At 59.4% G+C, this 24,108-nt stretch overlaps 2 protein-coding genes across 7 annotated transcripts; one reads left to right on the top strand and one right to left on the bottom strand.

The window, feature by feature from the left end:
* The first annotated feature begins 639 nt into the window (after positions 1 to 639).
* POMT1 (protein O-mannosyltransferase 1) lies at positions 640 to 18,257 on the top strand. Of its 5 annotated transcripts, none has more exons than XM_066366855.1 (20): positions 640 to 777; positions 1,614 to 1,765; positions 4,149 to 4,255; positions 4,407 to 4,457; positions 5,004 to 5,150; positions 6,364 to 6,475; positions 6,815 to 6,880; positions 6,968 to 7,061; positions 7,663 to 7,818; positions 8,801 to 8,931; positions 9,354 to 9,449; positions 10,617 to 10,709; positions 11,819 to 11,915; positions 13,068 to 13,160; positions 13,428 to 13,548; positions 14,899 to 14,996; positions 15,539 to 15,652; positions 16,255 to 16,381; positions 17,083 to 17,260; positions 17,888 to 18,257. In XM_066366855.1, exons 2-20 carry the CDS (start codon positions 1,641 to 1,643, stop codon positions 18,078 to 18,080), a joined length of 2,199 nt encoding a protein of 732 aa, XP_066222952.1. In that variant the 5' UTR covers positions 640 to 777; positions 1,614 to 1,640; the 3' UTR covers positions 18,081 to 18,257. The 5 variants fall into 5 exon arrangements, with proteins under 5 accessions (XP_066222952.1, XP_066222951.1, XP_066222955.1 ...); XM_066366856.1 differs by lacking the exon at positions 640 to 777 and adding an exon at positions 829 to 1,077; XM_066366857.1 differs by lacking the exon at positions 640 to 777 and adding an exon at positions 1,081 to 1,165.
* A 398-nt stretch (positions 18,258 to 18,655) lies between these two features.
* UCK1 (uridine-cytidine kinase 1) lies at positions 18,656 to 23,484 on the bottom strand. Of its 2 annotated transcripts, none has more exons than XM_066366859.1 (7): positions 23,267 to 23,484; positions 22,750 to 22,909; positions 21,742 to 21,838; positions 21,415 to 21,557; positions 21,237 to 21,331; positions 20,235 to 20,283; positions 18,656 to 19,799 (listed from the first exon to the last, which is right to left on the bottom strand). In XM_066366859.1, exons 1-7 carry the CDS (start codon positions 23,372 to 23,374, stop codon positions 19,618 to 19,620), a joined length of 834 nt encoding a protein of 277 aa, XP_066222956.1. In that variant the 5' UTR covers positions 23,375 to 23,484; the 3' UTR covers positions 18,656 to 19,617. The 2 variants fall into 2 exon arrangements, with proteins under 2 accessions (XP_066222956.1, XP_066222957.1); XM_066366860.1 differs by having other exon boundaries at positions 23,294 to 23,479.
* Positions 23,485 to 24,108: the final 624 nt, after the last annotated feature.

Below are 24,108 nucleotides of genomic sequence, written 5' to 3'. Positions count from 1 at the left end.
GTGCAGCCTCAGGGCGGGCGGCCTCCGGGGCCGATCGGCTCCGAGAAGTGCAGCTCCGGGCAGGGCGAAGCCTCCGGGCGAGAGGAGCGCCGGGGGCCGGTGCGACCCGCGGAGGGCAGGGCGGCGCCGAGGCTCGGAAAGAGTCTGCGCGCTCGGCCGGCCGGCCACACCGCCCGGGCGGGGAGGGGAGGGGGCTCCCGTTCAGCACCAGCGGCCTCGCGCCCCGGAAGCGCCCCACAGCTGTTGGGGCAATAAATCGTATTCATTAATTTTGCTAACAAGCTAATTAAATGTCTTGTTACAATGTTTATTTATAGGATTAATTTAAAGAAAAAATATTTCTACACACTAAGATCATAAGCTTTGAAGATAACATAGTAGTGATGTTTTGCATAGCTAACAAAAATATTTCTAAACATTCTAGGATTTATGACCCACCCCTGACACAGCTGCAATTTGGCGAAACTAACTTCAAAGCCTGGGGTAGGGAGTTTTGGACCTAAGTAAATTCTGGGATTACTTAGACTTTACGATAGAAGAGAAGCTAGATGAAGTAATTAATGGTAAGAGCCTTTAAAGTTACCTATTGCTAAAAGGCCTTTTTTTTTCTGTATTTCAAGGTCACACAGGAGCAACCACTGAGTGCACAACTAGTGGAACAAGGAGTTGACGCTTCGCTCTCTCTTACCCACCTCCCGTTCTTTCTCTCAAATCAATGGGGAAAAAAATTAAAGATACACGTGTGCTCCGTACGCCCCTGCACACCTGACCAGCGAGGTAGACGGCCCGGAAGCAGCCTGAGACCCTCCCAGCTCCGGCGTCGCCCACCCCGTGCGCACGCGCGCCTCCCTCGCTCAGTGCGCACGCGCGCCGCCTGTGGGCCACCCCTCCCGCCCCAGGCGCGGCAAATCGAGCTTCGAGCAGGGCGGAGGGTGGCGCCGATTGTTCAGCGGCCTCGCCCCGCCCCGCCCCGCCCCGCTCCGCGCGGGCCGCAGGGGCCCCCTCACCCCATCCTCAGCGCACCCCCGGGGTGGCCGGGCCGGGGCAGCGGCTCTGCGGGGACTGAGAGAAACGCGAGTTCGTTTGCGGCGCCGGGGAGAGTCGGAGCGGCAGGCGCGCGCGCGCGGCCTGCGAGCCGGGGCCGGAGCCGGACCGGGCCGGGCAGGTGCAGCCTCAGGGCGGGCGGCCTCCGGGGCCGATCGGCTCCGAGAAGTGCAGCTCCGGGCAGGGCGAAGCCTCCGGGCGAGAGGAGCGCCGGGGGCCGGTGCGACCCGCGGAGGGCAGGGCGGCGCCGAGGCTCGGAAAGAGTCTGCGCGCTCGGCCGGCCGGCCACACCGCCCGGGCCGGGAGGGGAGGGGGCTCCCGTTCAGCACCAGCGGCCTCGCGCCCCGGAAGCGCCCCACAGCTGTTGGGGCAGCTTGCAAGTCCGGATTCTGCGTGAGGTTGCTGAATGCCCAGCTGGGCTGTGCCCGCAGCCGCCCCCGGACGCGCAGCGAGCCCGCCCGCCCGCCGCGTGGTTCTCCTCGCTGCACCTCAGACGCTGGTCGCCGCCTCCGGGAAGCCTTCCTGGTTGCCGCCCGTTCACTGGGGACAGCCCTTCCGGTCTTTTCCAGGGACTCCTTCCCGGCTTGCTTTCCTACATGATGTTGGGGTTTTTGCGGCGCCCCGTCGTGGTGACGGCCGACGTCAACTTGAACGTCGTGGCTCTGACCGTGGCGGGGTTACTGAGCCGGCTGTGGCGACTCACCTATCCCAGGGCTGTTGTGTATGTAAGCCAAACGATGCCTTCCTTTCGGGTGAAGTAAGAGAAAGAACGGTCATTTGTTGGTGACAGGAAACGCCTTTTTAAAGAGAGTAAATGGGACAGTGAAATTCGGGGCTTTGGAGATGGGGGTGTGTGGGGCAGGTAGAGGAGAGACTGGTTTCTCCCCAGGAAAACTGCCTCCGAGTCCTCTTGCCCCCTAGGTCTGTAGCAGGCACAGTGGTGGCCTCAGGTGACCATTGGAAACCTGGAGACTGGAGGGCGGAAGAATGAGGAATGTGGGAGTGAGCCCTCATTGACCTTAGCCTGTGTTTTTTGTCCAAATGGGAAACGTTTCCTTTTGTTATTAAAGGGCTGTCTGTTATCTAATTAATACATGTGTTCTTTTCGTTTCTTTATGTTGGAAAACAACAAACATACAAAAGCAGAGGAGATAGTATAACAAATAACCCTCTCACCAGTGTATTCATCACCCAGGTTCAACAATTAACCGTATTTCCCCATGTATAAGACGCACCCCTTTCCAAAAAATTTGGGGTCTAAAAACTGGGTGCGTCTTATACAGTGGTTGTAGTTTTTTACTTGCTTTTTCGCGCTTGTTTTTGCGCTCATTGTTGAAGACAGTGATTCGTTATCAGACTCAAAGGAGGACACGTTAATGGATGGGAGTTTTGACAGTGATGAGTTGTATGAATTTTATGAATAAAACTTGAGTTCAATAACTTTATGTAATACATTTTTTTTTCAAATTTCAGGCCCCAAAATTAAGGTGCATCTTATACATGGGAGTGTCTTATACATGGGGAAATATGGTATCACCTCATAAGCACCCTCTCCCTGCAGTGGCTCTTTGTTAAAAAGGCTGGAGGAGCCTGACCAGGCGGTGGCGCAGTGGACAGAGCGTAGTTGCACTGGGATGTGGAGGACCCAGGTTCGAGACCCCGAGGTCGCCAGCTTAAGTGCGGGCTCATCTGGTTTAAGCAAAGCTCACCAGCTTGGACCCAAGGTCACTGGCTTGAGCAAGGAGTTACTCGGTCTGCTGAAGGCCCCCAGTCAAGGCACATATGAGAAATCAATCAATGGACAACTAAGGAACTGCAACGAAGAATTGATGTTTCTCATCTCTTCCTTCCTGTCTGTCTGTCCTATCTGTCCCTCTCTCTGACTCTCTCTGTCTCTGCCACAAAAAAAAAAAAAAAAAAAAGGCTGGGGGGGGGGGGCAGGGAAGAGGCGGAGACAGGAACATTGAGCTATACCTGTAGGTGCTCTGACCCGAGATGGAATCAGCAACCTCTGCGCTCTGGGATGACACTCCCAACTAACCGAGCTATCCAGCCAGGGCTCTATTTTGTATTTATTGATTGATTTTTAGAGAGACAGAGGGGATGGGGAAGGGAAGCATTCATTTCTTGTTCCACTCAGTCATGCATGCATTCACTGGTCGCTTCCCGTGTGTGCTCTGACCAGGAATCGAACCTGCAGCCTTGTCATTTCAGAATGAACCTCTAACCAACTGAGCTAACCGGCCAGGGCCTGTAGTGGCTTTTTTTTTTGAAAGCAAATGAAAGAAAATGGTTTGAATGGAAAATAATACAATAAATAATAATACAAGAATAAGCTGTTTTGGGTACTCACAACTGTAAAACTATTTTGCTCACCCCTGTATGTTTCTAAAAGATCCAGATTTTTAAAAACCGTATGACCACTGTTGCATTATCACACCTAAAAAGAAATGGACAATTCCTTCGTATGTCATCATCTGAAAACGTTTGTTGCGTTTGGTTCCCTTATCATGCGGGTAGACGAGGGGGTTGACCTCAAGTCCATGAGGCCTTTTTTTTTTCTCCCACAGACAGAGAGAGGGATAGACAGGGACAGACAGACAGGAACGGAGAGATGAGAAGCATCAATCATTAGCTTTTCGTTGTGCGTTGCGGGTCTTCAGCAAACTGAGTGACCCCTTGCCCAAGCCAGCGACCGTGGGTCCAAGCTGGTGAGCTTTGCTCAAACCAGATGAGCCCTCGCTCAAGCTGGCGACCTCGGGGTCTTGAACCTGGGTCTTCCTCATCCCAGTCCTACGCTCTATCTACTGCGCCACCGCCTGGTCAGGCCCATGAGGCCTTTCATGGGGCCGACTAATGGCACCTGCCTCGGCTGAAAACTGGGGAGAGGAATAGAATCTGTGTCAGGAAGGCCTGTCCTCACGGGTGGATGATGCTGTACATGTGTCTTTATATGTGGGAACCAACATGGTTGGGGCAGCAGACCCAGCCTTGGCTGATCACCCCCTGAAGTCGTCTGGAAACAGGATACAGGCGTCCATTGATCCTGGGGCCTTCTTTACGGCTACGATTGAGAAGTGAAACAGCGTGGGTTTGTTTTTCAGCTTCGATGAAGTGTATTACGGGCAGTACATCTCTTTTTACATGAAGCGGGTCTTCTTCTTGGATGGCAGCGGACCACCGTTTGGCCACATGCTGCTGGCCCTGGGAGGTAGGACCCTCTGAGACTTAGAGGTGGAATTTTTGAGGGCAGAAGTGATGTCTTCTTAGTCATTCATCATTGCTTCCCTGTTAGGCTGCCACAGTCGGGCTCACCTGAAAGATTGCTGAGCTGGACCGTTAACTGACTAATCTTATTGTAGGTTATTTAGGAGGATTCGACGGTAACTTTTTATGGAACAGAATTGGAGCAGGTAAGTGATCGTTTTCACTTCCCTTGTTAATTTGTACCTATTAGGATGGAGAGGTAGTAGCCTTCTTAGGAATTAGCAACTGTGGCTTATTGATCTTGAGTCCAGGGGGTGGTAAATTGTTTGGGTGCAAGTGGGAGACTTTCAAAAAACCTGGTAAACATCTCAGTGTTCACTGACAATAATTATTTTATTTCTTGTGTTTGGTACACGTGGCACAAAGTCTTTATGTGTATCTGATATCAGTTATCTTTTTGTACCTATAAATTGTGTGTTGCCCAGTGTTTTAGGAAATAGGGGAGAGTGAATTTATAAATAAGAGAAGCATGAATTAATTTGTGATCCTTGGTCATCGTTCCCGTGCACGATGAGAGCCGGTCTTTGACAACGGCAAGCTCATCTCGAAGGCAGGCATACTCTCACCCCCAGTTCCCAGAGAGGTCCCCAGTCTTGTGAACTTCCGTCCTGGAGTCTAGGAGCAGGAAACTCCATTTGAAAACGCGGCTGTGCGTGCACAGCGCGCTCAGCCTCGCTGTGGTCGCCTCCTAGAATACAGCAGCAATGTGCCCGTGTGGTCCCTGCGCCTGCTCCCGGCCCTCGCAGGGGCCCTGTCGGTCCCCATGGCCTACCAGATCGTCTGGGAGCTCCGCTTTTCTCACGGCGCCGCCACGGGAGCCGCCCTGCTAATGCTGATCGGTGAGAGCGGGCCTCCGCCTGCCTGGTGTAGCGCGGGGAGGAACTGGACGCTGTGTTAGGTTTCAGTGTATGGCCCAGGGAGGTCCGGGCTGAGGAGACATGCCCCCCCACACACACACACAGCAGCTTCTCCTCACAGGATGGAAGGAAGCTCAGGCGATTTGTCTACATTTGACCCCAGGAGTCACCCCACTCCCAGGCTGTGGGCCACGGAGGTCGGTGGTCAGACTCAACCTTACGCAGGGGTGACCCTATAGATTGAGGCTTCCCAGACAGTGTGCCTGGGTAACTGCGTGCACCTCCACCCCGTCTGCCACTCACCGAGAACTTGCCTCCTTCCACTACTTCCAGGCCCCAGCCCACTGGGCTGAGCAGTGAGTGGGCATTCCTCAGAAAGAGTCTCAGCCCAGGTTTATCAACAAAAGAAATCAATTCACATGCGAAGTTAGACAACAAAATAAAGAGATAGGTGTTTAGGCCCTGGCTGGTTGGCTCAGCGGTAGAGCGTCGGCCTGGCGTGCGGGGGACCCGGGTTCGATTCCCGGCCAGGGCACATAGGAGAAGCGCCCATTTGCTTCTCCACCCCCACCCCCTCCTTCCTCTCTGTCTCTCTCTTCCCCTCCCGCAGCCAAGGCTCCATTGGAGCAAAGATGGCCCGGGCACTGGGGATGGCTCCTTGGCCTCTGCCCCAGGCGCTAGAGTGGCTCTGGTCGCGGCAGAGTGACCCCCCCGCCCAGGGGCAGAGCATCGCCCCCTGGTGGGCAGAGCATCGCCCCTGGTGGGCGTGCCGGTCGGGCGCATGCGGGAGTCTGTCTGACTGTCTCTCCCCGTTTCCAGCTTCAGAAAAATAAAGAAAAAAAAAAAAAAGATAGGTGTTTATAGAGGGACGGCTCTAGTGGAGGGACCCTGTGCTGACGTAATGTTATAACACTCACGGTGGCCCTCCAGCATTGGTATTTCTTCTGCAGATGTGAAGAAGACCCAGAAAAGTTCAGTGACTTGCCCAGGGCCCCACGGGTCTCACTAGGTTTGACCCACACCTAAGCATTTGCCCTCGCGGTTGTGGAGCAGGTCCCCTTCCAGACACCCTGGTTCCCAGCGCCCTGCCTTCCAGTCCCGAGCTGTTTAGAATGTCTGCGGTCCCTGTGGGTGTTTCCATCCCTGTACCTCTGCCCTGCCCACCTCACGACTGCCACTCGTGTCTTCCCAACAGAGAACGCTCTGATCACTCAGTCGAGACTAATGCTTTTGGAATCGGTGTTAATATTTTTTAACCTACTGGCTGTGCTGTGCTTCCTGAAGTTCTGCAACTCCCAACAACACAGGTATGGGCGTGGGGCCTGTCCTACCCGTTAGCATAGCAGGAAGGGAGAGTGGTGGTCTGTCTACCCCAGGGGGGCTGATGCCTTTTCCTTCTGGGGGGCTGCTCGCTCACATCACCTAGACCCCTTCGAACTCATGACTTCATAAACACGTCCTCATTTTTCTGTAATTTCAACTAACTGGAGAACGTTCTGGCCAAGAAGAAAAAGCGTTAGGAGACGGATGTTTTAGGAGATGAGGATTCATCCTCCTTGTCCCCGAAGCGCGGTGCAGCCCGCCTCCGGAGAGATGTGGCTTCGACTGGAACCGTGCCCAGCGCTGCTTCCCCCCTCTGCCCCCAGGCCCTTCTCTCCGAGCTGGTGGCTCTGGCTGACGCTGACGGGCTTGGCCTGCTCCTGTGCGGTTGGGTGAGTGCCCCCCCAGGGTCTGGGGCAGGGCCTGCGCCCCCCTCCTCTCTGTCTCGTTTTGACTTACTCTCCGTCTGTCCTTTTCAGCATCAAATACATGGGTATTTTCACCTACTTGCTGGTGCTCGGAGTTGCTGCTGTCCACACCTGGCATCTAATAGGGGACCAGACTCTGTCAAATGTAGGTGCGCCGCGGGGGCCATGTGGGGTACGCCGTGGGGGGGCACGGGCTGGCGAGGCCGGCCGCGGGGGCCATGCGGGGTACTCCGTGGGGGGGCACGGGCTGGCGAGGCCGGCCGCGGGGGCCATGCGGGGTACGCCGTGGGGGGGCACGGGCGGGCGAGGCCGGCCACGGGGGCCATGCGGGGTACTCCGTGGGGGGGCACGGGCGACGAGGCCGGCCGCGGGGGCCATGCGGGGTACGCCGTGGGGGGGCACGGGCTGGCGAGGCCGGCCGCGGGGGCCATGCGGGGTACGCCGTGGGGGGGCACGGGCGGGCGAGGCCGGCCACGGGGGCCATGCGGGGTACTCCGTGGGGGGGCACGGGCGACGAGGCCGGCCGCGGGGGCCATGCGGGGTACGCCGTGGGGGGGCACGGGCGGGCGAGGCCGGCCGCGGGGGCCATGCGGGGTACTCGGTGGGGGGGGCAGAGGGGCAGTGTTTGGTGGAAAGGCTTTAGGAGGTGACAGGAGGTTGGAGTTCCTGCGCTGACTTGCGGAGCCCCCACCGGCGAGATGGCCATGCCCCTCCGTGTGCGCAAGGGACTCCTCCACCTCTGGCAGGTCTCTGTGCTGTGTCATGTGCTGGCCCGAGCAGTGGCTCTGGTGGTGGTCCCGGTCATCACGTACCTGCTCTTCTTCTACGTCCACTTGACTGTGCTCTGCCGCTCTGGGCCCCACGACCAGATCATGTCCAGTGCGTTCCAGGCCAGCCTGGAGGTGAGGAGGGGTGCCGTGGCCACCTTAGAAGGAGAACCGTAGCAGACTCACGGTTTCACACGCAAATACTGCCAAGTGAGCATTAGAGGAAAAGCCCAAGCGGGAAATGAGGGCTGCGCTGCGGCATTTAGACTAACTCTGCTCGGACTGATGGTGGGAAGTAAGAGAAGGGCTCGCTTCGATCAGTGTGCCCTGAGACCGCTGGGGCCCTGTGTACTCCAGGTGGGTGCACAGGCCTCAGAGGACAGGCGTGGGCTTCACTCACGTGAACTTTGCAAACATCATAAGCTGTCCCGGTGGTGGTAGGAATGGTAGCCTGAGATCACAGGACACACTCTTTTTCTCATCTTTCTCAGAGTCTCTCTCTTTTTCTTTTTCTTTTTCTTTTTCCAAGTGACAGGAGGGGAGATAGACTCCTGCATGCTCCCTGACTGGGATCTACCTGGCAACCCCGTCTAGGCTTGATGCTCTGCCCATCTGAGGCCATGCTCACAACAGAGCTATTTTTAGCACCTGAGGCAGAGGCTCCATGGAGCCATCCTCAGCACCCAAGGCTGATGCGCTTGAACCAATCAAGCCATAGCTGTGGGAGGAGAAGAGAGAGAGGGAGGGAGGAGTGGAGAAGCAGATGGTCACCTCTCCTGTGTGTCCTGACCAGGAATCGAACCCGGGACATCCACACACCAGGCTGATGCTGTACCACTGAGTCAACTGGCCACCTGTTTTGTTATCTCTCAAACAGATATATTTGTCCTATCTCCTAGAACGCTGGTCAGAACTAAAGGAGGGTGTGTGTAGAAGGGCTAGCCAAGCACCTGGCCCCAGAGGCAGCACTCAGCAGTGACAGTGACAGTGGTGATCATTTAATGTGACACGACAGATGGCATTACCAACACCCTGCATGTGCTCCCCAGGTGGAGGAGTGCTGTCGGGCTGGGGTGACCCGCCCCCCTCACTTGCTCTGTTTTGGCTCTGGTCTTAGGGAGGGCTGGCTCGGATCACTCAAGGCCAGCCCCTGGAGGTGGCCTACGGTTCCCAGGTCACTCTGAAGAGCGCCTTTGGCAAACCTGTGCCCTGCTGGCTCCATTCCCACCAGAGCACCTACCCCATGATGTAAGGAAAGCAGCCGTTTTAATTGGAAGGTTATGACATGTTCTTTCATACTTTTGCTGTTACCAACTTCTGCTTTGTATGAAAAGGTTTGTGATACAAAAAGAAACTGAGCTCTTAGATCTGATTATCAAAGACGCATTACTCATTTCTCTGAGGAGACCAGTGAGCGGGTCCTGCTGAGTGAAGGGGCCCTGGGCATGCCCATGTGACACTTCCCACGTGACACCCACGCTGGTCGCTTTCTGCCCATCCGTGGTGCTGCTTAGGGTCATGGTTCTAGCCCCTCTTAGATTTAAACTTCTTGTCTGTTTGGTCCTTCATTTCCCCTAACTACCTTGCTAGGTGGTGTTCGTAGGGGAGGGGCCGCTGGCCTCTTCACCGGCGCACCTGAGACACAGTTCTTTCTTGATTTGTTCACACAGATATGAGAACGGCCGAGGCAGCTCCCACCAGCAGCAGGTGACCTGCTACCCCTTCAAAGACGTCAACAACTGGTGGATTGTCAAGGATCCCGGGAGGTGTGTGTAGGTCCTGGGCCTCCCAGGCAGGGTTCACCCTTTTTTTTTTTTAATTTGAGTGTGTTGACAGCGCTTACCGCCTGGCCTGGCTGGACGAGGCCCTTGGTGGCAGTCTGGGGCCCTCCTCCCTGTCCACACTCCCTCTCTGGAAGCTTGGGGTCCAGCTCTGGCCGAGCCCTTGGTCAGGAGGTAGAGCATCCTGCAGTGAGCTGTCGGCCCAGTCTCCTGGCGGTTGACAGGCCTGCTCCAATCCCCCTCCCCTCCCGAAAGTGTTCTGGCTTAGGCCTCACAGATGGACATTCACGCCATGTCCACTCGGTCAGCCGGTCCTGACGGTTCTGCCTCCAGAAGGGATCTCTCCCTCTCCTCTCCCCTCCTTCCCCGACGGTCTGTTTCTAGTCCCACCACGCCCCCGGCTTCAGCAGCCTCCCAAGGGGTCCCATAAAGCATAACGTACATCTGGTCACTCTCCTGCTCAGACCCCTTGCCCAGCTTCCTTTGCCCTCAGAATGAAGTCCAGACCCCTGTGGCCCGTGACACCTGGCTGCAGCTCCCTCCTGTGCCCCCCCCTGCCCCACACGCACTCACCTGCCCCTGCATTTCTAGAGCAGGCAGCCTCGCCACAGGCTGCGCGTAGCTGTCTGTCCGGCAGGCTGCAGGGGTCCCGCCCGCTGGCTCCTCCTGACTAAAGTCCCCCGGACTCCACACCCCCGTCTGTCACTGCCCCGCTGGCTTCCCCATCATCAGTGCGGACGGCCTGTGTGCTCACTTGCTCATGGGCTTCCACTCACTGTGTAACCTGGGGCAGCGGCCGCGCCTGGCTGTTGGGTGGCCGCTCAGCACCAGCCCGGCCCGTGTCAGGACCTGCCAGGCCCCAGTGTGCTCTCCCTGGGCGGGCGGAACCGGTCCGCCCGTCAGAGCAGGGGTTCTGAGTGGGCACCGTGGCATTCGTGTGGTGGTGACAGATGGAGCCATGTGTGGAAGCTTGGGGTGTGACCCTAGGTTTCAGAAGTGAGGTCAGTGATCTGTGTCTGCTGGACACAAGCTCCCCTGGTGTGAGGGACTGTCCCCACAGCGAGCCCTCAGGCCCCTTGACATGGCGGGCCTGGCGCGCGGCTCCTGAGAGGGCAGCGGGCTCCACACCGCCCAGCCAGCCTGTCTCCCCAGGCACCAGCTGGAGGTGAGCAGCCCGCCCAGGCCTGTGCGGCACGGAGACGTGGTCCAGCTGGTGCACGGCATGACCACCCGCTTCCTCAACACGTGAGCAGCGCGCCTCCCCACCCCTGGGGGCTGCAGCAGCACAGACCTGCACTCCGCACAGGGGATGGCAGCTGAGGGAAGGACAGGGACAGGGAGGGGGGAGGAGGAGGGGAGGGGGAGAGGAAGGGAGGAGAGGGGGGAGGAGGGGGAGGGGGAGAGGAAGGGAGGAGAGGGGAGTGGTGGGGAGGGAAGGGGAGGGGGAGAGGAAGGGAGGAGAGGGGAGTGGTGGGGAGGAGGGGGAGAGGAAGGGAGGAGAGGGGAGTGGTGAGAAAGGAGGGGGAGGGGGAGGGGGAGGGGAGAGGAAGGGGAGGAGGGGGAGGGGGAGAGGAAGGGAGGAGAGGGGAAGAGGAAGGGAGGAGAGGGGGAGAGGAAGGGAGGAGAGGGGAGGGGGAGAGGAAGGGAGGAGAGGGGAGGGGGAGAGGAAGGGAGGAGAGGGGAGTTGTGGGGAGGAGAGGGGAGGGGGGAAGGGGAGAGGAAGGGAGGAGAGGGGAGTGGTAGGGAGGGAAGGAGGAGAGGGGAGGGGGAGAGGAAGGGAGGAGAGGGGAGGGATAGGGTGGGGAGGGGGGAGGAGGAGAGGGGTGGGAAGGGGGAGGATGAGAGGGGAGGGAGAGGAAGGGAAGAGAGGGGAGATGTGGGGAGGGGAGAGGGGGAGAGGGGAGGGGGCTGCCTCAGGGAGGGGCCAGCTCCCGGAGGCTGGGCCCGGATTGTGAGGGGCAGCAATTGGAGAGCAACCAGGTGCTCGCCATGGCCATGTGGGAGGCAGGGGGCTCCTCCAGTGGTGCCGCCCAAGTGTCGATGAGCCTAGCCGGACTCGAATGGGGTTCAGGGGGTTGGGAGGGTCAGTACATGCTGGCTGTCAGCCCTGACCTGGCTTGGCCTCTGGGCAGCGCCTGGATTTCGGGGTGCCCCGAGCTGCACCGCCTCTTGGTTACGGCTGCCTGCCTCGCTGTACTCTCACAGCTCTGCGTTCAGTGGTGCTGCCTCCGGTCCTGCAACTGGGATCCGATTGTCCCTTGAGGCTGAGCTGGCTTTGTTTTTCAGAAGGGGCTTTTTCCCCTTAAAGTGATAGTGGATTGAGGGATTTTTCTGAGTGCTGTTTGGTGTTGCAGGCATGATGTGGCGGCCCCCCTGAGCCCCCACGCACAGGAGGTGTCCTGCTACATTGACTACAACGTTTCCATGCCCGCCCAGAACCTCTGGAGACTGGTGAGGCCCGCTGGGCGTGGGGTTGTGACGGTGGTCAGCACAGAACGTTTGGAACCACTGTTTAGAATAATTCTGGCCTCCTCCTCCTCCTCCTCCTCCTCCTCCTCCTCCTCCTCCTCCTCCTCCTCAGGACCTGCTGGCTGAACATGGGGAGGACAGCTGACTAGAACATGACCCCTCAGGTTCTCTGGTTCTTACCAACAATCTCACGGGGTTGTCACAAGGCTCCAACGCCTAGTGCTGCTTAGATGGGAGTGTTTTATTACCTGCTATCAGGAGTCCCCTGGACACCTTTCAGGGATGGCCTCTAACTGCCGTTGTACCATCTTTGCACTGGGGCCCAAGCTCTGAGCCCTGTGGGTAAGCAGGCATCCCTGAGTGCGGAGAGGGCACTGGTCCTCGGTCTCGGCCATGAAGCCCCCGCACTGTGTCTGCCGGAGGGCGCTGTGTCCCTCCAGGACCCGCCCACTGGCTCGCCTTATGTCAGCTGAGTCAGTGTCATTTTTATTGGTCTTCATGTTTACATTTAAGGGAGTCTGAAAAAACCTACAGGGTCCTCAGGTTACAACAGTCTCGACATAATGATGTTTCACGTTTATGACACTCCCATAAAAACTGAAAAAAATTGAGACATGAGTGTTGCGGCCTTCGCCGTTAGTGTTGTGCGTACGGACTACATGGCAGTGGACTAAGTCTGCTTGCGCGGTGGGAGGATACGCAGTATGGTGCACAGTGCAGTATGTTATATCCTTTTCCTTTCTCTGTGGCTAACTTGTGCTTTTATGTCCCAGTTTATGACTTGACAACTGTGTTAGGCTATATAAGTGACTTAGGCTAGTGGTCGGCAAACTCATTAGTCAACAGAGCCAAATATCAACAGTACAATTGAAATTTCTTGAGAGCCAAATTTCTTAAACTATATAGGTAAGTACATTCCTTATCGAGGTAGCGCCCGCACGTGGTATTTTGTGGAAGAGCCGCACTCAAGGGGCCAAAGAGCTGCATGTGGCTCATGAGCCGCAGTTTGCCAACCAGGGTATGGGTGCAGTGTGTTTCGACTTACACCAAAATTAGGGTGACGTCACTGTCATAGGAACGGAACTGTGTGGTAAGCCAAGGCCCCCCTGTAACCGGGACGGTCTGCTTTGACAGGACATTGTGAACAGAGAATCGGACGCGGAGATTTGGAAGACCATCCTGTCAGAGGTCCGCTTCGTGCACGTGAACACGTCCGCCATCCTGAAGGTAAAGGGTGCGCTGCTCGGCGTGCGGTCCGCGCTCGGGGCACACGGGACTTGTGCACGGACTCCAGGCCGGCCCGGCCTTCCCCCAGAGCATTCGCTTAGCGTCGTGCTGTGTTTCCACTGAGACGGGGTCTTTCCAACGTCTCAGAACTGAGCCCTGGTGTGAGGACGCCACGGGACAATCTGTGCCGTCACTGGTTACTGACAGAGGGACTGGGCAGCGGGGCCTCGCCTGTCCCCACAGGCCCTCTTGTCCCCTGTCTTCCAGCTGAGCGGGGCGCACCTGCCAGACTGGGGCTTCCGGCAGCTGGAGGTCGTGGGGGAGAAGCTGTCGCGGGGCTACCACGAGAGCGCTGTGTGGACCGTGGAGGAGCACCGCTACGGCCGGAGTGAGTCCGCCTATCCGCCCGCCCACCCGGGTGCCCGGGGCCGCCATCACTGTCCGCTTGTTCTGGCAGGAGCCAAGCGCACAGCCCTACTCTGTCTCAGCATGCCCCCCACTCTGTCTCAGCATGCCCCCTACTCTGTCTCAGCATGCCCCCACTCTCTCAGCATGCCCCCACTCTGTCTCAGCATGCCCCCTACTCTGTCTCAGCATGCCCCCTACTCTGTCTCAGCATGCCCCCCACTCTGTCTCAGCATGCCCCCTACTCTGTCTCAGCATGCCCCCCACTCTCTCAGCATGCCCCCCACTCTCTCAGCATGCCCCCTACTCTGTCTCAGCATGCCCCCCACTCTCTCAGCATGCCCCCTACTCTGTCTCAGCATGCCCCCACTCTCTCAGCATGCCCCCCACTCTGTCTCAGCATGCCCCCTACTCTGTCTCAGCATGCCCCCCCACTCTCTCAGCATGCCCCCTACTCTGTCTCAGCATGCCCCCCACTCTCTCAGCATGCCCCCTACTCTGTCTCAGCATGCCCCCCACTCTGTCTCAGCATGCCCCCTACTCTGTCTCAGCATGCCCCCCACTCTCTCAGCATGCCCCCTACTCTCTCAGCATGCCCCCTACTCTGTCTCAGCATGCCCCCACTCTCTCAGCATGCCCCCTACTCTGTCTCAGCATGACCCCCACTCTCTCAGCATGCCCCCACTCTCTCAGCATGCCCCCTACTCTGTCTCAGCATGCCCCCCACTCTGTCTCAGCATGCCCCCACTCTCTCAGCATGCCCCCCACTCTCTCAGCATGCCCCCACTCTCTCAGCATGCCCCCCACTCTGTCTCAGCATGCCCCCTACTCTGTCTCAGCATGCCCCCCACTCTGTCTCAGCATGCCCCCCACTCTCTCAGCATGCCCCCACTCTCTCAGCATGCCCCCCACTCTGTCTCAGCATGCCCCCTACTCTGTCTCAGCATGCCCCCACTCTCTCAGCATGCCCCCTACTCTGTCCCAGCATGCCCCCCACTCTCTCAGCATGCCCCCACTCTCTCAGCATGCCCCCTACTCTGTCTCAGCATGCCCCCACTCTCTCAGCATGCCCCCCACTCTCTCAGCATGCCCCCGGGGCTGTCAGCCAGCAAGGCCGTTTCCCTGCCATGTCGCAGGCAGTGCGGGCCCAGCTTTCCATGGTCCGAAGGGCCTAACTTGCCAGTAGTTTCACGTGGGGAACGAGATAGGATTTGACGGAGCCGCTGCGGGGGCTTGAAAAGCAGGGAAGCTGCTCTGGACTGAGCCGATGCTGTGCTGAGCTCCCGGCCCTTATTCCGCCCCGGTTCTTTCGGGTTCTGGTGCGTTCCGTCAGGCCAGGAGCAGAAGGACAGGGAGCTGGAGCTGCACTCACCGCCGCAGATGGACGTCAGCAGAAACCTGAGCTTCATGGCCAGGTTCTCAGAGCTGCAGGTGACTTGTGGGGGAGGGAGGGGCCAGCCCTCGGGAGCAGGCTCCTCTCCAGGGAAAGCACCGTGCCTGTGGGACTCTCGTTCCCCGAGGCTGGTCTCTGAACTGGGACCTGGGTCAGCCGTGGGGGAGCACGTCCTTCCCGCCGCTGCGCCTCGCACGGCACTGTCGGGCCCAGGCCTGTGGCCTTGCAGGCAGGAGAGTCTGCATCACGTAGCATCCCCATGGTGCCAGGGCAGGTTTGGAGTTCCCCAGAGCAGGTCAAAATGGGCTCTGGCCAATGGGATGGAGCCCTAGAGCTGCCAGAACCAGAAACGTGGGACCCTTGACCTAACTGTGACCTTGGCGCCAAGGCCAGTGTTTGTCTACAGACGAGGTGACTGGGCCAGGTTAGAATTCAGGCTGGCACGCTGTCGTGCTGCATATCCCAAGTGACCTTGAAGTTGGAGCCTGGTGTGAAGGGGCCGCGGTTATCCCAGCCCCTGACAGGTCGCTCACGATGAGGCGTCTGGCGGCCGAGTCACAGGCCTCTGGCTTTGTTGCAGTGGAGGATGCTGACGGTGAGCAGTGACGACTCCGAGCACAAGTACAGCTCCACGCCACTGGACTGGGTCACCCTGGACACCAACATCGCCTACTGGCTGCACCCCCGGACCAGTGTAAGCAGCGTGCCCTTTGCCCCCATTCCCTTCTGCTTCCCACCGAGTCCTGACTCCCTCCGGGGCTGTCACAGAGGCCTGGGGCTCGCTGTCCCCTCACGGGCCAGCACTCCCTCCAGACTCCCGAGGAGCAAGGTCATGTCTGCACGCTGAAGGAAACTGGGCTTTTCTGCTTGTGTGGACGCGCACTGTTTCCTTTCCTGGCAGAAGTGGTTTCAGAGTCTCAGAGTCTCTGCTCTATTTGCTGAGCCATCAGAGCTTTGTGTAGGCAGATCCTGTCCCCTCACCTGGTAGAAAAGGCGGCCAGGGTCATGCTCAGTCATCTCTCACGGGATGATGGCAGCTAACAGCATGCCCCCTCCTCCCCCGACGCAGAGCCCAGCCGAGCGGTCACTCTTAGAGCAGGGCCCAGGACATCCCCCTTACCCCCGAGTCCTTCGGAACAGCTCTGCTGGTAAACGCAGAGTCCTGGCCACCCCCAGTTGCAGAGGAGCTCAGCCCTTTCTAGAAAGGGTCTTACAGGAACAGGCCCGCCGTCTTGGCTGCAGGGGTGGGGGGCGCCCCCTCTGGAGGCCGTGCTGACTGCAGCTCCTCCCGTGTAGGCTCAGATCCACCTGCTGGGGAACGTGGTGATCTGGGCGTCGGCTGGCCTCGCCACCGCGCTGTACGCCCTGCTCTTCTGCTGGTACCTGCTCCGACGCCGGAGAAACATCTGTGACCTCCCCGAGGGTGAGTGGGCCGCGCCTGCTGCTATCTCTGCCTCCTCCTCCTGACCGGAGCTCAGCTCACTAGAAACCCTGCCTTTAAATCGCATCTGTCTGCGCACCGGGGAACTTCATCTGTTGCTGTCTCGCCTGAGACAGAATGTGGCAGTTCAGCTCCCGTGCGGCCCTCGAGGGTCTCCAGGCAGGGACAGGTCCTGGGCAGGATCGCTCCATTTGCCTGAGACAGAAGCAGCCTTGTGCTGTGTTTCCTGCAGGCCCTGACATGGCTGGATAGGAGCAAGCCAGCATGGGGTCCAGTCAGGGGTGCAGGCTGTTGGTGAGCCACAGAGACCCACTTACAGCCATATTGAAACAGCGAGGGAGTAAAGCCCCGGAAGAGGCACGGTCCTGAAGGCAGCGTCACTCCGCGGGGCTCCGGGGGCGTCCCCACTCTGGGTGCGCGGCCTGCACAGCGCCCGGAGGAGTCGGGTCCCACTGGATATTCCTGACAGGCGGCAGCAGGGGGTCCGGCCCCCAAGAGGCCGTGTTTCTCAGGGGAGGGGGCAGTGAGGACCCTGGAAGAAGCTGCAAAGGTTCAGAAGACAGTCTGTTCTTCCTCCAGAGCTGGTGGGGGCACGTGGAGAGCTGGGCACCAGTGCGTCGGGCCAGATGGGCAGAGCCTCGCAGGCCGGGCCCATCCACAGCGCCGGCTTCTCTTTTCCCCAGAGTCCTGGCTGCGCTGGGTGCTGGCCGGGGCCCTGTGTGCCGGGGGCTGGGCTGTCAACTACCTTCCGTTCTTCCTGATGGAGAAGACGCTCTTCCTCTATCACTACCTGCCTGCGCTCACCTTCCAGATCCTTCTGCTGCCTGTGGTCTTGCAGCACATCAGTGAGCACCTGTGCAGGTACGGGCCCTCGCAGCCGCACCTCTGGGAGGGGCAGGGGACTCCTGAGTGGCGGTGTCAGTGTGATGGGGACTGGGCTAGGGTCGCAGAAGGCACAGACAAGGCAGCACGGGTTCAGGGGTCGCAGCTGGCTGGCTGGGAGATGGACACAGCAGGCGTGCACGGGAAACGAGAGGCCGCTGGCGGTCTCGGGAGGCCGGGGGTGGGGACAGGGACCGTGTCGTGTTCCCCAGCAGCCAGTGATCACTGGCCAGGTTGTATGGGGCACGGAGGAGGCAAACCAGAAAGCTGTGTGACCCGAGCCTCTTCTGAGGCCAGAGTGAAGAGCCCAGACTCCCTTCTGTGGTAACCAGCAGCCCGAAGCCTCCGGGAGGCCGTGCTGCAGTTACACTGGTGTCTGTGTTTAGATGGAGTGGGAGTTGTGGGGGCTCGAGTGGATGAGTGAGAAGGTCATGTGCAGCACATCAGGCAGGAAGTGACAGGGCTGATGGTAGGCGGGGGTGGCAGGAGGAACAGCAAGGCCGAGGTCGGTGACCACCAGGGTGTCGGATGCTGAGTGACACGCAGGCGGAGGTCCCAGTGAGGAAGAGCCACCTCCCTCCAGCCCGTGCTCTCCGGCACCCACAGGTCCGAGTTCCAGAGGAGCCTCCTGGGCGCCGTGGTGGTGGCATGGTACTCCACTGCCTGCCACGTGTTTAACGTGCTGCGCCCACTCACCTACGGGGACAGGTCGCTCTCCCCCAGCGAACTCAAGGCCCTTCGCTGGAAAGATAGCTGGGACATCTTGATCCGAAAACACTCACAGGACCCGACACAGTGAACCTCTGGGCAGGGTCAGAACCAGGCCGAGCCACCTTTTCTGTGTGTGACAAGCACAGCGGAGATAGCCCAGGTCTGGTCAAGGTCCTATTCTGGTTTTTCTTGAAAAGCCCTCTGATGGGCATTTCGTTTTAAGGAAAGTTGTTTTTATCCAGGCAATAAAGAACATACCCATTAATTTCTAGGAGCCCCTAAATTAGGACACGTCGAGCGTTGAGTGGCTAATGTGGGACTCGGCGACAGGTTAGAAGGCAGGGAGCAGGCAATGATGGACAGGTTAGGGTCAAACCACACAGGGCCTGGCCCTCCCTCCCAAGCATCCCCTGGACCTGCTGAGCTAGCACCTGTCCCCAGTGAGGCCTCGAGGAATCGCCCTGGGACAATGTCAACCCACTGGAATGACCGGACATGGCCCCCCGGCCACTGTAGGGAATACTGTTCATCCTCACTGTTGCTGACTCTACAAAACGCATGAGATTTTGTCAAGTAGCATCTTCAACAGTCAAGGTTTGTCATCTGTATGTTTCCTTGTCCTGAATTTGTCTTTCTGTGTAATTAAAAAAGGACAAACTGGCATTCATATTGGTGTTATTTATTGATTTTCTCTCCAAAAGGGCATAGCGCACTGGACCAAACTCATTCATCAGAAACCAGCCAGAGCTCAGCCGAGCTCGACTGATGTCACGTGCCACGTAGCTGTCACTAGTCACTAGACAGGAAGAAGCCAGAGTGCCCACGCAGCCCAGCCGGGGGCAGTGGGCAAGGATCCCTTTACGAACAGCCGCCACCTGGAGGGAAGATCTGCCAGAGCAGACCACAGGGCTGTGCGGTGTGGACTCCGTGAGCGAGGGGGACTGCTGGTCCTGGGCCACAGCACACACCTCAGCTAGAGGTGGCGAGCCCTAGACGTGGCCCTGGGCTACGCTGCGAAGGCCTATCCAGACAGCAGCCCGGGCTCAGGGACCCCACTCTGGCACCCCGCCTGCAGGGCCCAGGCCAACCTGCAGTCTGGGCGAATGGGTACCCTGCCTTCTGTCTGTGCTGGTTAAGCAACGCCCGTCCCGCCCCCCGGAGAAGGAGGAGACCTCTATGCAGCTCCGGACTGGATCGCCACCCGCTGGCGGGTCATGGAACTGGGTTAACAGGTGAAACAGAAAACTGGGATGTATAACAAAAAGGAAAAGGATCTCCAAACTGCTGTACTTGTGAGACAAGATCATACTAGAGTCTCTCCTGTGAGGTCACTCAGAACACTGCAGGGCCAGCGTGCCTCCCCAAACACGTGACTTGTGCTCTTCCTGGAAGTGCGCGTCACAGGTTACCACACTGCCGTTTCTCGGTGACCTGTGACGTCCAGCCCTCCGTGCCAGGAGGAAGCAGCGTAAACGCTGCTGTTCCCTCCGGCAGGTGTCCAGGTTCTCCGTTGCTGAGGACGCCCTGACCCTCACATCACCGCCCTCCCGGCTGCGGAGGAGCCAGCAGGGGTTCTGGGGGCAGGGCACCGGTGCGGGACCTGCCTGGAGGCCGAGTGCAGCTCCTCAGTGCGGCCTGCTGCTGGACTCCAGATGTGACCGTTTGCCAGTGGTCAGCACCCCGGGGTGGTCTCCTGGCTCAGGAAACGTCCTCTTGTAGCTCCGCCCATTGGCCCCTCCGCGGTGCCACTTGCAGATGTCCCCGTTCAGAATGTCCTGGATGTGCTGCACAATCAGGTTGATGGCAACTGCGGCAAAGACAGACAAAGCGTGTCAGCCACACCTGCCCTCCACCGCGGCCGCAGCCGGCGCTGAGGGCGGCTGTCCCTTGCTGGCTGCACCCACCAGCGACAGCTAACCCGAGAGCAGCCCCTACTCGCTGGGACCCCAGCGGGGATGTCTGTCTGGCACCAAGGCCCAGCAGACAGAAGATGCATTTCAGGGCCTGAGCACACTTAAACTTGCTGGTTTGGCCAGCGAGGGTGTCGGCTCCCTGGGAACCTGGCAGGCGCCTGGCTAAAGGCTTTCTGTTAACGTGACTGTCAAACTGTATTCTGTCTTCCCAGCAGCTCAGCTGAGGTACAGCGGACACACGCTTGTGTCAGTGAGCGCACTGGGAGGGGGCGGAGCCCGCCTCGCGGCTCCCGGATGGTGGGCCGAGTGGCCTCGGGCCTGGTTCTTACCCATGTTGTCAACCCCGCGGGGGATTATCACATCGGCATACTTCTTTGTCTGGAACACAAGGAGGAGGACTCGTCAGGATCCGTCCCCTCCCCCCCCCCATGGGACATTAAGTGGCTCAGAGCTCAGCTCGATTCAGTGGTGCAGCAGGGACAGGGAGGGACGTGGTCAGCTTGGGCAGAGTCAGCGCGAGGCTCCGTATGAAGGGTGAAGGGAGGGACGTTCAAGGGTGATTCTCGGGGCTCCGGCCGGGGAAGGTGTTGCCCCCACACAAGTCACCAGTCAGACCTGGTGTCAGCTGTTAATGTTAGTTTTCTAGTTTTTCAAGAACTTCAGAGAACGTGAACATGAAATTAAAAGGGTTTTCTTTAAGTGGCAGCAGACAGGACTCTGTCCTACTTATCTGAAGCAGAAGTCCTGGTCCCAGTTCCCTTGTGCTCTAGTTTTACATTTAGATATTGTTCAGTTCCAGTGTGAGTAGAGCCATAACCTCACGGTTAGAAACGTGAGGAGGCGGCAAGGGCGGGGGGCTGTGCGCCTGGACCCCTCCCCGCCAGCCACTGGACCTCTGTGCCGGCTGAGCAGCCTGGAGAGACCGGCCGGGCGGGCGAGGGAAGCCCCCTGTGGCCAGACAGTGCTTTCTGCAGTAAAGTGACAACCCCTCTCTTGAGTTCACCACTGGGAGCGGTGGGGGAGTGAGCAAGGCGGGCCATGCCTGTCGTGCCGAGATGCACCATGGGACCACAGAGAGCAGGCAGAGGCCGGAGCAGGGTCCTCGGGGCCTTGGGAGGAGCCAGTGTGGACACCAGGAACAGGCTTTTCTATGGAGAGCCGTGGCAAGGGCAGAGAAGGCCCGAGAGCTGAGAACTCCTTGGATACTGGGGTAGGAGCTAAATTTTCCATTTATAAACGAGGCTACGTTCACTCACAGTCCCGCTCCCATAGCACTGGGTGTCAGCGTCTCAAAGGGAGAAAAGGCATTCCCAGTGAGCAAGAGGCGGTACCGGCAGGCAGAACTCCTCGAAGGCTGGCTTGACGAAGGTGGTGTACTGGGTCAGAATCTGCTCCAGGTCCCGCCCGCGGCTCACGTCTCGCAGAACTGCAGCAACAGGAACCAAGGGCCCCCTTCAGACCGTGGGACCCATGCCCAGACTCGGCCAGGGCGGGGAGGCGGGTCCGTACCTCTTCTCGACAGCCTGACATCGGAGTCGGTGTCCACAAAGAGGCGCAGGTGGAACATGTCCCGGATCTCCTGGCTGTAGAAGACCAAGATGCCCTCAAAGAGGACCACGTCTGCGGGGTACACCACCGTGGTCTCCGCCAGCCTGCGAGGTGGGAGCAGGAAACGGGCTCTGCTGGGGAAAGGGTCTTCTGGGCACTGACTCCGTGGAGGAAACCATGTGGGACAGGGGTGTCCACAGAAACCAATGGGTGGGGGCCTGCTGCAGGGCAGGCTGTGCAAGCCCCGGAGGGGACGTCCTAACTGGCTCCTCAGAACCACCTGCTTACCTTGAGTGGGTCACAAAATCATAGGTTGGGACCTCGACAGTTTTGCCCTCCACAATGTTTTTCAGAGTCCTGTGCATCAAATCATTATCAAAAGCATCTGCAGGAATGGGACAAAAGGCAAGTCAATCCAGGTGTCCTGTGTTGGGACAGGAGGGAACTGCCTCTGCCTCAGGGTCAACCAGCCACCGCTGGGTGCTGGTGGTACCAGTGACCCAAGGAACACTTGGACTGGGAGCTGCCCCTACAGTTTACATTTGCAGAGCCCTGTGCAGCCCTGCAATCCACAGGATGGACCTGTCCTTGCTGACCTCAGGCACTGTCCCGCCCAGCAGTTTGAACACAGGGGTTTCCCGATCAGCTAGTGCTAAGGGGTGGGTGGGTCAGGCTTCTGCTTCTATTTCTGGGACATAACCACAGACTGAGACCGATGTATGTTGGGCCTTCTTCCCTTGTGTCCCCAGTGAAAGAATGAAGATGGGAGTCAGCCACAGGGTGGAATCTTCCCGCAGTGGCAGGCAGCGGCAGACTGGCCTCGTCTAAGCCCCACCCCCACCTCTACCTGTTTCCCTAGCCCCTGACCAAACCAGAAAATGAAGTTTCAGGGCCTCAGGCTCGCATTTACTGGCCGCTCCCACTGAGGGGCCTCTCAGTGACCTTTGCCCCAGGGCAGGTGGGGCAGTGACGCCACAGCGGACAGAGGTGGTGCAGAGGCCTCTAACAGCAGAAAGGTGAATGGGTTTCTCCACGATCACAGGGCAGTGGTGCTCCCAAAGGCCTCTCTTCAGGACAGACTACCTGGCTGGCTCCAAGCAAGGGAGCCGGCATCTCCTGCAGGGATGCCCAGGGCCGAGAGCTCAGCAAAGTCCATCTGGCTTAAGCTCGCCTGCTCCGCCCCGCGGTATCTGGGTAATTTCATAGAACCACTGGGTCTCTGCAACCCTGGACCCAGTCCACAGGGTCGGCCCTCCTCCCTGCTCTGTTCCTACCACTCGGGGGTCTCTAGCCTACCTGGGTGGTCGAAGTTATACTGTCCCTTCAAGGCCTTGGCCTTCTGCTCTGCGGTCAGGACCTTATAGAACCTGTCCTGACTCAGGATGACGAGCTTCCGCTGCCGGTGGTCCACCTCGTTCTGTCCCAGCAGCTCCATGATCTTCTCACACACAGTCGACTGGGAAACAGAAACGGGACCCCCGCCTGATACGGCGCCTCCCGCCAGGGCCGGAGCTGGCCTCCGAAGACGCCGGCCCACCAGCCCGCCGGGGCCAGAGACGGGAGGGCTGGCCTTGGCAGGAGGGCCGCGGGGTGCTGGCGGGGGCAGCACAGACCTGCGGCCCGCGGAGCCAGGCCGGCGGGGTGGGGCCCCCAGGGCGCGCACTCCGGCCCCGGCCCTCCGCCCCCCCCACCCCCAGCCGGAGGGGCGCCTCGGCCGCCGGGGGCCTGGACAGAGGCCGGGCCGGGCCGCGCGCAGTGCAGGGGGCCGGGGTCGAGGTGCCGGCAGGCCCCGCCGGGCCGCCCAGCCCCGTACCTTGCCGCTGGCCGTGCCGCCGCTCACCCCGATCAAGAAGGGCCGCTGGTGAGGCCGGTCCGCCTCGGGCGCGGCGCTCTCGCGGTCGCCGCCTCCAGCCGAAGCCATCTCCGGCCCCGCTTGCCCGCATCGGGTTCCTCGCTGCCGCCTCCGCCTCCCGAAACCAGTCGGTCCGACCGCCACCTCGTTAAGGTCGGTGACGCCCCCCCGGAGCTCCACTTCCGGGGGGTGCGTGACGCCGCGGGCGCGCGCGGGGCACGGCGGGAGTTGTAGTCCGTTGCGGCCGCGGCTGTTGCGCATGCGCGATCCGGGCCTGGCCGTTGCTCCCCCGCGGTGTTTGCTACAGAGGACCAAGAAGAAAAAAAAAAAAAAGCAAAACGAAACACCAACTACTCAGCGTCGCACGCGGCTACGAGAGTCTCCAGACGGCGGGCAGTCTACCCAGCAGAGGCGCGTGGCCAGGAAGCTCTCTCCCTATCTGCATCTCCGGTGCCTGGAGCCGTCGGGGAAGATCCCCCAGGCTGCAGGGCCGGGGTGGACACATGGGCCGGCCCGTGGGACTCCTGAGCCTCGTGGCTCGGGTCGGAATCTGGAACCGGCTTTGCCACCTCGAGTGCGGTCACCCTGAGAGCAGGGCATGCGCCCCGCGCCTATCCGGTGCCCTCCGCTCCTGCCTCCACCGACCCTGCTCAGGTGACTCGCTGTCTTAGCCCGCCAGTACTCCCCTCCTCTTTCGCGCATCCTCTACATTGGCGCCCGAGTGTCCTCACACTGCCCGGGGCATGTCACCCAGCCACTCCCCCGCTAGGACCTTCAGTTGCTCCCCTGTGTCTTTGCAGTCA

Source organism: Saccopteryx leptura, chromosome 2 (assembly GCF_036850995.1).
Source record: "Saccopteryx leptura isolate mSacLep1 chromosome 2, mSacLep1_pri_phased_curated, whole genome shotgun sequence".
Lineage (NCBI taxonomy): Eukaryota > Metazoa > Chordata > Mammalia > Chiroptera > Emballonuridae > Saccopteryx > Saccopteryx leptura.
The sequence above is the reverse complement of the archived record's forward strand: the minus strand, read 5'-3'. Positions and strand labels throughout refer to the sequence as shown.

Bases quoted from the DNA above. Each gene is read 5' to 3' on its own strand.
- POMT1 (XM_066366858.1), top strand. From the start codon at position 1,641: ATGATGTTGGGGTTTTTGCGGCGCCCCGTCGTGGTGACGGCCGACGTC. The intron at 13,161-13,427 runs GTAAAGGGTGCG...CCTGTCTTCCAG, and splicing joins ACACGTCCGCCATCCTGAAG to CTGAGCGGGGCGCACCTGCC. The intron at 13,549-14,898 runs GTGAGTCCGCCT...GCGTTCCGTCAG, and splicing joins GGAGCACCGCTACGGCCGGA to GCCAGGAGCAGAAGGACAGG.
- UCK1 (XM_066366859.1), bottom strand. From the start codon at position 23,374: ATGGCTTCGGCTGGAGGCGGCGACCGCGAGAGCGCCGCGCCCGAGGCG. The intron at 21,558-21,741 runs GTAAGCAGGTGG...CCCACCTCGCAG, and splicing joins GATTTTGTGACCCACTCAAG to GCTGGCGGAGACCACGGTGG. The intron at 19,800-20,234 runs GTAAGAACCAGG...TCTTTGCCGCAG, and splicing joins CCGCGGGGTTGACAACATGG to TTGCCATCAACCTGATTGTG.